The sequence below is a fragment of the Vulpes vulpes genome, chromosome 3 (assembly GCF_048418805.1).
Source record: "Vulpes vulpes isolate BD-2025 chromosome 3, VulVul3, whole genome shotgun sequence".
In the NCBI taxonomy this organism is placed as follows: Eukaryota; Metazoa; Chordata; class Mammalia; order Carnivora; family Canidae; genus Vulpes; species Vulpes vulpes.
This window is the reverse complement of record NC_132782.1, coordinates 115,165,157-115,175,768: the sequence shown is the minus strand read 5'-3', so window position 1 is coordinate 115,175,768 and position 10,612 is coordinate 115,165,157. Positions and strand designations below refer to the sequence as shown.

General features: G+C 68.0%; 1 protein-coding gene across 2 annotated transcripts; it reads right to left on the bottom strand.

Annotated features, from left to right (window-relative positions):
* Window positions 1-1,067: 1,067 nt before the first annotated feature.
* On the bottom strand, window positions 1,068-9,935 carry PGAP6 (post-GPI attachment to proteins 6). Of its 2 annotated transcripts, XM_072754278.1 has the most exons (13): window positions 9,676-9,906; window positions 6,443-6,620; window positions 6,177-6,369; window positions 5,648-5,778; window positions 5,194-5,462; window positions 4,788-5,107; window positions 4,400-4,490; window positions 4,197-4,320; window positions 3,662-3,798; window positions 2,649-2,827; window positions 2,423-2,569; window positions 1,808-1,924; window positions 1,068-1,482 (listed from the first exon to the last, which is right to left on the bottom strand). In XM_072754278.1, the coding sequence occupies exons 1-13, from the start codon at window positions 9,800-9,802 to the stop codon at window positions 1,186-1,188; spliced, it is 2,310 nt and encodes a 769-aa protein (XP_072610379.1). In that variant the 5' UTR covers window positions 9,803-9,906; the 3' UTR covers window positions 1,068-1,185. The 2 variants fall into 2 exon arrangements, with proteins under 2 accessions (XP_072610379.1, XP_072610380.1); XM_072754279.1 differs by lacking the exon at window positions 6,443-6,620 and having other exon boundaries at window positions 6,177-6,438; window positions 9,877-9,935.
* Between the last annotated feature and the right edge of the window lie 677 nt (window positions 9,936-10,612).

The window sequence follows — 10,612 nt, the reverse complement described above, 5'->3', positions numbered from 1 at the left end:
CCGCGCCTCGGCCGGCGCCCGAGGAGCCCGTCAGTCTAGCGCTCGCCCCGCCCCCTTCCTGTCCTTAGGGACCATGGAAAATGCCCTGCGGCGAGGGCGGCAGCCCCAGGCACCGTCCGCCAAGACCGCATCCTCACCCGCGGCGGAGGGCGGGGCTTGTGACCCGGGCCGCCTCCCTCCCCTCTCCCCCTCCTGCCCGCCCCTCCCCTCCCCCCCGCCGCTCGCCCCTCTCTCCTGTCTAAAATAAAACACTGCAGTATCTCAAAATATCACTGTAAAATATTAAACTCACCCATCACAGCAAAATCAGAGCTACGTAAAAATGTCTTGCCAATTTTTAACCCCCAAAACGCCACATAGAAATGTTTCCCCTTTATGAGCCCAAGTGCAGGGGCCCGCGGGCGCCCAGGGCCGCAGGTGCCCAGCCCTGCCCCGGGCACAGACAGCAGCCCACTGCGGTGCTGCCGCCGCTTCCTGCTTCCCCTGCGGAGGACGGGGCACGCGGGTCGGGTCCCTGGGAGCCTCCTCCCCAACAGTGGCTCGGCCCGCGGGGCAGCAGTGGTCCCTTCGTCTCCGGAAACAAGTCCCCACACAAGGGTCCAGGAGCCCATGGGATGGCTGCAGCACTGCACTCCTGGGCAGCTGGGCACCCCCCCCCCAGGAGCCTCTCCCCAGGGGTCCCGGCCTCTCCTGGAGCCCCAGGGCCCATCAGCTCCCTGCCTGCGGACTGTGGTCCCCTCTCCCCACACATCTGCATCAGCAGGGAGCATCCCCATCAGGGAGCCAGGGATGCAGGGAAGGCACAGCTCCCAGGCTCAACGGGGCAGGGGCTGCAGGGGGTGGGCTCAAGCCAGAACCTCACAGAGGAACAGGGACCATGGGGAATCTTTCTCCCCACCTCCAACCACCTCTAGGCAGCAGAACGCAGAATGTGCCCCTGCGTGGTACCTGTGGTTTCCAAGCAGCCAGGCCCAGGCCCCTGGGGCCCCCGCACAGGGAGCCCGCAGCCAGCAGGCACAAGGGAATTGGGAGTTGGGGGTGTGGTCCTCTCCTCCGGAGGAAGCAAATAGTGCATTGGGCAATTTTATTCTGTTGGAAATCAATCTGGACAGGGTCCTTCTCCTTTGGTCCTGCCCCTGGCCAGAGAGTCAAATCACAGCTGCAGGCGTCCCTGAGCCGGCCACATCACGTCACCGTGTACAGCTCCTCTCGGTGGTTCCTACAGATCTGATAGTGGCAAGTGAGCTTCTGCGAGCAGGCCCAGGGCTTGGTGTGCTCCTCACGCGGCGGCAGCAAGAACGCCGCACTTCCTGCAAGCAGCATGTGCCAGATGCTGTGCGTGTAGTAATAGTTGTCGCTGGTCATCATGGAGGTGTAGATGGCGACGGCCACAGCAGCCATGGAGATGCCAGGCAGGAGGTAGAAGGCCCAGCGCTGCCAGGACGTGGGGTAGCAGTGGCGCCGGTGCCTGCAGCGGTACACCTGAGGGAGCCGCCAGGTGAGCATTGCTGAGGAGCTGCGGCCACAGTCCCCCAGGACCCACCCAGGTCCGGGCAGCGGCACCGTCCTGCGGCTGCAGAGAGGGCCTGTGCGCACAGACATTTGACCACTCTTGGGCCGGGCCATGGGGGATCCCTGGCGGCCCTCAGCATGTGTGAGGACTCAGGCCCAGGAGCAGGAACCCGGCTCCAACAAAGGGCCAGGATGTCTTGTCCCAAGTAGGGGTGTGTGGGGGAGCCAGACTCAGCCCAACCACCGGGGGTGCGGGGGGTCCGGGCAGGAACCCTGGCCCGTCCCAGCTCCTTACCCACATGGTGACCATGACCACAAAGGCAAAGAGACAAGGCCCCAACGTGTTCCAGGCACCTCTGCGGTCTAGCTGCAAGGACATGGCGAAGATCAGCGTCCCCAGGAGAAACAGGACCTGGGCAAGACACGGGGTGACCACAGGGTCACAAACCAGAGCTGTTTACAGCAACATGAGGTCCAACAGCCACAGGCAGCCCGGGGACGGACGGTAACCATGCTGCTGTCCCCACGGCCCAGACCTCCTAGGGTTGCTGGCTGGGAGGCAGGTGACCACCTCAGCCCCTGCACTGCTGGGACCCGTGGCTCCCATGGGTCCGTCCACAGTGAATGTCGGAGGCACCAGCATGGCCAGGCAGGGCACCGGGGCCCGTGTCTCCATCAGCCAGGGCCACCTGAGGCGGAAAAGCCCCCAGAGTGTCCTCAGCACCAGGGACTGCAGCAGCACGGCCAGGGGCCTCACCGAACCCGCCCACCCGAGTCCCTGCCTAGTGGCTGCCTCACAGTGGGAGGCACCACGAGCCGTGGGAGGCCCCCCGAGAGCCGAGCTCTCCCTCTGGTCTCGTCCTCGGCAGGCCACGTGCCGGGGCCTAACCCTGTGTCAGGAATCACTCACGTGTTTCTGGGCCGCCTTCAGCCGTGCCATGCAGAGGATGGTGACCCAGATGGACACCCCCGAGCCCAGGAAGTCGCAGAACTGCAGCGTGTCATAGCTGAGGATGCACAGCACCGCCTCCCCGGGCTGGTCACACGCGTGATAGAACTGCACATGGGGTGGTGAGAGTGGCTGCGGCCCACGCAGCCCGCCCCTGCCCTGCACCCAGGAGGCGCGGCCAGCCTACCGTGGAGAAGAACATGGTGTAGGCGTAGACCGAGGCCTCCACCAGCAGCGCGCGGTGCACGGAGACGGCGATGGGCGCCAGGAACACGAGGTTACTGAGGGTGAGGAGGAGTGTGGCCACCCTCTGCTGGGCCACGGTCTGCGCCGTGCTGTTGTCTGTGCAGCTCCACCCACGCCAGCCTGCGGGCCCAAGGGACGGTAAGGGGGCTGAGGCCCGCGGGGTGCTCTTGAACGTCAGGGCCTACCCCGCATCTAGAGCCCTGCAGGGAAGCCCCTTCCTCACCCAGGAGCAACTGGGACAAGCCGGGGAAGGTGTGGGGCAGGTGTGGGTTAGGCCTGGGCAGGTGTGAGGCAGGTGTGGGGCAGGTGTGGGGCAGGCCCGGGCAGGTGTGGGGCAAGTGTGGGTTAGGCCCAGGCAGGTGTAGGGCAGGTGTGGGGCTAGTCAGTGGCAGGTGTGGGGCAGGTGTGGGTTAGACCTAGGCAGGTGTGGGGCAAGTGTGGGTTAAGCCCAGGCAGGTATAGGCCAGATGTGGGGCAGGTGTGGGGCAAGTCAGGATCAAGTGTAGGGCAGGCCTGGGCAGGTGTGGGGCAGGTGTCGGTTAGGCCCAGCAGGTGTGGATTAGGCCCAGCAGGTGTGGGGCAGGTGTGGGGCAGGGGAGGCCAAGGTCAGCAAGCAGTACTGCCTCCGGGGGTGGCATCTGTGCCTGGGGTGCAGGAGTGGGGGACTGTGGGTGCATGGTAGGCATGGGGAGGAGGCATCTGCTCTTGTTCTGCAGAGTCGCACTCTGGCCTTGACAGAGCGGAGATGGGCTCTCCAAGGAAGGCACAGGGCCGAGATGCCAAAGGCAGAAGTGTTTGGAGGTGGGGCTCCTGTGGCTCAGCCGGAGAGGCCTGCCACGCTTGCTCCCGGAGTCATGAGTTCGAGCTCCACACTGGGTGTGAGGACTGCTTAAATACATAAATGTAAGAAAAAAAAACAAAAAAGCGTCTGGAGCATCCAGGCCTGGCCCTCACCAGCCTTGCAGCTGCAGCCTGCGTACAGATAGCTGTGTCTGCGCAACAGGAGACACTGGCCGTAGGGTCCGCAGTCATTCAGGCAGGGTACCAGGTACAAGGCGGTCTCCACGAGGACCGAAGCCTGCTCACACTCCCTGTGGGAAAGGGGCACAGGAAGGCCGGCTGCTGAGCTGCGCTGGCCGGGCCCTCGTCAGGGCTCCCAGCGGCCTCCTGGACACACAGAACCACACTTGAGGCCCCCAGGCTCGACGTGTCGGAGGACAGCAGCTACGGGCTCTGCGAGGCCAACGTGCCCTTCCCCTTGGCCTGCCCCGGGTCCCAGGCTCCCTGCACTGCCCCTGGGGCTGCAGCAACAAGGGTGACCAGGTGCATGAGACGAATGCCTCGTCTTGCCCAGAAGGCAACTGACTGCGCGAGGCTTGCAGGACGCTTGGTGGCTCCAGACCTCGAGCGGGGCAGCCCCGTGCAAGGTCCTGCCATCGGGGTTCAGCCGCCTGCCCCCGGTGGTGCCCGGGTCTCCAGGTGTACTCACTCGGGACTCTCAGGGCACACCAGCTGCAGGGAGAGGTACCAGTTGTCCGTCTCCGGGTAGGGGACGACGAGGTCAGCCTTGCGGGACGCGGCGCTCAGAGACAGGCGGACGCCCTGGAAGAAGGCTGCGGGCAAGTGGGGGGCCTGCTCAGAGGCAGCAAGGGCGCGGCGGCGGGGGCAGCTGGCGGTGTCGCCCGCCCGTACCTGTGGTGCAGTTGAGCGATGCATTGAAGCTGAGGAAGGGCGAGGCAGCGTTCATGCAGATGGCCACCCTGGTGCTGTTGGTCACGGCTGTCTAGGGTGGACAGGCTGCGTTGAGCTCAGGCCTGTGTTCCCGCTCTACCGGGCGCTGGCCACTGTCCTCTGTGGCCCCTCCAGGGCTGGGGCCCCCCGGCCTGACCCCGGCCATAGCCCATCTCCCTCGGCATGGCCCCAGGAACACAGCCCTCCCCTGCCCCGGTGCCTGCGCGGTCCCCGTCCCCCCAAAGGCTGACCCGGTGTCCGAGCCTGTCAGCGCAGGAGGAGCCGAGCATGGTGCGGGGCGGGTGCGCCCCGCGCTGAGCCAGGCCCGAGACACGCACGCAGGAGGTACCTGGTTGGCCTGCAGGGAGATGCCGAGGGAGCCCCCACTGTCCGCGCCCGTGTGCAGGTACAGCCGCATCACTGACGGGGTGCCCGACCGCACCAGCACCGACACCCGGTCCGCGGGCCAGAAGCGCACAGACAGCACGTCCGTGTCCTCCCGAATGACCGGGTAGCTCGTTAGGCAGAAGGGGCCACCGCCCGCCCCGCGGCTCCTGCCCGGGACCCAGGAGCCCGCACCGGGGGGCAGCAGAGCCGCGGAGGCGTTACAGCTGCAGTTTGGGCTGCTCTGCAGGAGGTGCTGCAAGTTCATGGTCCACGGCCTGCAGGCTGTCGGAGGACGGAGCTCAGCTGCAGGGGGCTGGGGGTCCAGCGGGGGCAGAGCCACGTGTACCCGCCCTCTGCACACAGCCCACCTGTGAGGGTAGCCACAGCCCTGAAAGCCACCAACACGTGAGGTCCTGCCAGGCTCTTAGCCGTCACTTGCAGCCACCGCTCCCAGGGTGGTGAGGGCAGCAGCAGGCGGCAGGACCAGGTGAGGCTGACGCACGTGAGCACCTTCTGGAAGTTTCTGGGCAGGGTGGCTGAGCCCACGGTCAGGCGCACGGGGCAGCCCAGGCTCCCATTGGTCACACAGCCCTGCAGCTCCAGCCGCAGCTCCTGGGTGTACTCGGGGATGAAGATTCTGTGGCCAAGGGGACACGCTCTCGCTCAGGCTCCCTGACTTGCACCACCTCCCGCGTCATTCCCACAAGGTGCTGGCCGAAGGGGGGGGCCGCCGGGTCCTGAGACCCAGGACCCACGGTGAGGGCACGGGGACCGCCCAGTCCACCACACCCAGAGGCAGGGCCTCCCCGAGGTCCCACTCACTTGAGGTAGCTGGGATGGGAGCGGAGAGTCTGTGGAAGGGGAACATCAGGCTCCAGAATAGAGACCTCGACGGCCCGCACGACCAGCATGTCAGGATGGAAAGTGTACACGCAACTGGGAGGGACAAAACCCTAGGAGAGAGGAATGTAGGGGTCGGGGCCATAGCAGGGGACCCGCGGGGGGGTCAGGGCCGGAGCAGGGGACCTGAGGGGTGGGTCAGGGCCGGAACAGGAGGCCGGGCAGGGGTCAGGGCTGGAGCGGGGGGGGGGGTCAGGGCCTGAGCAGGGGGCCCGCGGGGGCGGTCAGGGCCAGAGCAGGGGGCCTGGTGGGGGTCAGGGCCGGAGCAGGGGGCCCATGAGGCCGGTGGCGGAGGAGGTCAGGGCTGACCACTGAGCTGCAGCAGCGCACAGGGAAGCAGCGCAGTGGATCCTAAAGCAAAAGCTGCCCCAAGGGCATAAATGACGGGGGGAGGGAGGGGGGGGTCCCACACTGAGGGCCCTGCCCCCACCCCTCAAAGCGGTCCCTTTACCTTCACCTCAATCTTCTGGGATGAGGGGGGCAGGTGGGCAGCCACGAACCAGTCCCCGGGCGCTGGGTGGGAGACGTTGACGGACGCGTTGCTCTGCAGCATCTTGATGAAGAAGGGGGACTGCACGGAAGTGTTGGCGGGGAAGTCGGTGCCCAGGGGGTTGATGACAGGAGGCGCGCCGTAGCGGAAGTACCTGCGGGCGGAGAGCGGCAGGTCGGGCACAGGCCCGGGGCGCGGGGCGAGCGGCAGCGGGCGGCGGTACCTACACGGTGACCTCGGCGTGGCTGCAGGTGGGGCCGCCAGCCCGGGACACCTGCAGCAGCCAGCGGAGCAGCACGGCGTCGGGGGGCACACGGAAGTGGAAGAGTCTGGCGCTGCCGTACCAGCTGTAGAAAGACAGCTTCTGTGGGGACTGCGAGAACTGCTCGGACACCAGCCTGACGTCTGCAGGTAAAAGGGGCTATGAGCCAGGCCGCGGCACCCACGGTGCCCGCCTCCCCACGCGGTCCCATGGAGACGTGAGTGGAGCCCCGGCGGGCGCCTGGCTCGCTGACCCCGACGCAGCGCCGTCCTCTCCCGCCCTGGCAGCTTCTCCACCTGCTGTCCCACCAGGCCAGGCCGCATCCTTCCAACCCCCCGCCCCACGCCGTTGATCCCCAGGCAGCACAGCCTCGGACCCTGAAGCCAGCTCTCCCCCGACCAGCGACAACGCGCCCATCCGGCAGCTTCCGCAATGAGGCCCCCCGACGTCGGGAACCCCAAATGCCTGAGACCTTCGAAGCACGTCCCCACACACCCTCCCACACGCGGTCATGTAGCCTGGGCAGCTCTGGGGCCAGGAGACGGAGGCTGAGGGACGCAGGAAGTGTGCCGCATGGGAGCTCCGGCCCACCTCCCCTTGGCCCTGGGCACGGGACCCCTGAACCCTTGCTCCCCCTCCTCTGAGCCTCCCCTGCCCCTGCTGGGGTTCCACTTGGGTAAGGGAATTCAGGCCTGGAGACCGGCCACCTGCTCAGGCCCACGATGACCTGAGGCACAGCCAGACTAGAGTCTGTGGGGGAGGCAAGCAGAGACCTGGGGGGACGGGCCCCAGCCGGAAGCCTGGCCCGCGGTGATGACAGAGGACCAGCTGGTTCCTGGACTCTGGTGGGTTCATGCTCATGCAGACTGCACAGAGGCACGGCGGGGGCCCCTGGCAGCAAAGTGCCCACGGCCCCAGCCTGGAGCACCCCTCCGTCCCTGGCATAGAGCTCTCAGGTCCCCACCTGTGTGCAGAGCTCCCTGGCTCCCCTCCCCTCCCCGCTCTCAGAGTTTGCAGCGAATGCTCACCCTGTCTTGCCAACGTTTCTAGGGCCAGCTCTGAGTCATCGGGGGCTCAGCTGAGGCCTGAGGCCTCACCCCCGATTAGGACCCTCCTGGGAGTGTGTGCCCAGCACAGCCTACACCAGAACAGGCGTCTGGCCCCACGAGCACTGCCCACCCACAGCCCTCCCTCTCAGGGCTCCCACAGAACAGAAACACCCTAAATGTTCTCTGTGTTCTCGGGGGCAGCTAGCCAGGGGTGCGGGCCGTGAGGTGCCTGGGCTCGATGGCAGGCAGTTTGGCCCCAGCACCAGCTCAGGCCCTGTGCCTCCTGTGACCTTGGGTGTTCCTTCCTTCCTCTGGGTCCCAGCTTCCTCGTGAGGTGGCTGAGGCAGGCAGCACCTCCCCTCAGGCACCCTGTCCTCTGAAGTTAATGGATGTTAAAGTGCTTCCGGGGGAGAAACCCTGCTGTGGACGCAGGAGGGTGTGGCCTCTTCCTCCCCACTGGGAGACAGGCTGCCTGCCATCACCCCCATAGCAGGCCAGGGCCCCTCCAGGTTAAGCCAGGTGAGCAGGGAAGGAGCTGGCCCTCCCGCGGAGCAACGGCAGAAATGATAGGAACCCACTTGCACAGCCGGTCTGAGGTCCAGAGAAGCCCACAAAGCAGAGAACTCAGGGGTAGGCTCTATGCGGGACGGAGTCCCAACTTCCCAGGTGGCTGCTGGCCACCGGGTCCCATTCCCCCCGTTGTGGGCTGAGTCCTAGAGCAGTCCACCAGAGGGGCACCCAGCACCCTGGCCTGAACGGGGCAAAGACATCCGGCAGCCACCAGTGCGGGAGCGCCAGCCTATGGACACCTGGAACACAGATGGTAGCTGTGACATTTCCCCAGGTGCACAGGAGATAAGAGACCTGCTCAAGGTCGCCCTGAGACCCAGGGAACCCCTTACCAGGGCGACATGTCCCCTCCAGCATCCCAGCCCTACGGCCCAACCTCCTACCACGCAGTTACGTTGCTGAACAGAAGCCCATTACCTGTATCAGGGGGCACCAGCCTCCTGCACCCCATCCTGCCCCGTGGGCCCCTCAAAGAACACAGGATCAGTCGGAAGAAAGTCCGTGAACCTGTACTGGGAACCCACGTGAGGGCATGCTTCCCACACCCTCCGGAGCAGGGCAGGTACCCGGTAAGGACACCCTGCCCGGGCACAGATGTCAGGACCAGTGGCCTGCCCTGTCTGCAGGCCTGCGCCCCCCTCCCGGGAGCCCTCACCCAGCCCTGACCTCAGGATGGAGAGGAGGGTGGACACAAAGGTGGCAACATCCAGCGGAGCAACTGAACCAGAAACCAATCTCCCGGGAAACCACCTTTCAAGTAGAGCTGTGCCAAGTGGAGGCGCAGCCCTCAAAGACACAGGAGCTCGGAGGGTTTCAGAGAAGGGGGGGGGGGGGGGCAGGGAGCCAGGAGTGGAGGGGAGCGCCCCAGGCTGTGCCAGCCGCAGGGCCTCTGGGCCCCGGGAGACCAAGGGAGACGCTCAGGGGGCTTGACACCCCCAGTGTCTCTCTCCCAGGCAGGACCCTGAGGAGCCACTTCCTGGGGGTTCAGTCCAGGGAGGGGACTCTCTCGGGGCAAAACCGCCCAGACATACCCCTCTCCTCAGGTCCACCTGGAGGCCAGCGGCCAAAAAGCAAGGCCAGCTGTGGGGGTCACCACCCGGGGCTTGGCTGTGACCCTGTGGAGGGTGAGGACGGACGCCCGCGGGGCCCACTCCCGGAGCCAACAACTTTCTCCTGCCTCTGCCCGCCTCTGAGGTCAGAGGGGCCCGGAATCCCACCGCCCTGTGCCCCAGCTGAGCCCTGCGCCCCTCCACGCCCCACACCCCCCCACACCCCCCATGCCCCTCCACCGCCCTTTGCCCCAGCCCAGCCCTGCGCCCCTCCACGCCCCCCCCACGCCCCTCCACCGCCCCGCGCGCCGGTTCGGCCGCTACCTGGGCGCCCGGGGAGGGACCCGCGAGGGGCCGCGCGCTCCAGGGCGCGTCGGCGAAGTGGGCCGCGGCGGCAGGTAGGGGCGCCGGCGTCCTCCCAGCCCACCTGCCCCGCCGCCGCCGCAGGTGAGCGCACAGGCGCCCCCGCCGAGTCACAATCCCCTCCCCCCGGCTGCACCCCATGGCGCCCGCGGGGCCGCGCGGCTCACCGCTCCTCCTGCCGTCGCCGGCGGCCGCGGGGGGGGCCCGAGCGAGCAGCAGCAGCAGCGGCCCCGCCACCGCCGCCACCGCCGCCGCCCCCGCCGCGCCCCCGGCCCCCGGCCTGGCCCGGCCCATGGCTCCGCGCTCCGCCCGGCGCTACCCGGCCCGCGTCCCCCGCCGCCCGCCGCCGCCCGGGCAGCCGCCGCCACTACGGCCCCCGCCGCCGCCTCTGCCCCGGGCTCCCATCGTCCGGCCGGTCCCCGCCGCCGGCGCCCCGGGCACTTCCGCCTTCCTGGCCCCGCCCCGCCGCGGGCAGGGCCCGAGCGGGACCCGCGGGCGGGGGCGGGAGGGGGCGCGGGGGCGGCGCCAAGCGGACCTGGGGCACCGGGAGGCGCACGGGTCACGGGGAGGTCGTGGACTAGGGGTGCCGACCCGACACCGCGCGCAAACGGGGGGACGCGGGGCGGGACAGGATGGAGGTCACGCGGTGCGCGCGGGGCACGTGGGGCGGGGGCGGGGCGAGACCCCGCGGGGGGCGTGGGAGGGGGCGGGGGGCGGGGCGAGACCCAGCGGGGGCGTGGGAGCCGGAGGGAGAGGGGGGGCGGGGGGGGCCGGGGCTGGAGCAAGAGAGAACAGCAGGTGTCACTGAGAACAGTAGACCCAGTGGAGCACACGAGGCACGTGGGACGGAGAGGGCCCCCGGGGTTCGGGGGCTGGCGGGAGACCCAGGGGCACGCGCGGGGGACGTGGGACCGAGAGGGCGCGGGAACCAGGGGTTCAGAGGGGAAGGTGGTGAGGCACGAATGTGGAATCCACCGCGTTTGAGGCGGAGGCGATGCGCGGAATGTCCCGAGTGCCTCGTGCAGGTGCAGTCGCAGGTGTCCGTGGGTCGCGAGTGTCGGGGTCCCAGAGCCGTGGGCGGGACGCCGCCCTGTACCGAGCCCT

Bases quoted from the DNA above. Each gene is read 5' to 3' on its own strand.
- PGAP6 (XM_072754278.1), bottom strand. From the start codon at position 9,802: ATGGGCCGGGCCAGGCCGGGGGCCGGGGGCGCGGCGGGGGCGGCGGCG. The intron at 4,491-4,787 runs GTACCTCCTGCG...TGTCCACCCTAG, and splicing joins TCTCCCTGCAGGCCAACCAG to ACAGCCGTGACCAACAGCAC. The intron at 1,925-2,422 runs GTGAGTGATTCC...TGTCTTGCCCAG, and splicing joins TGAAGGCGGCCCAGAAACAC to GTCCTGTTTCTCCTGGGGAC.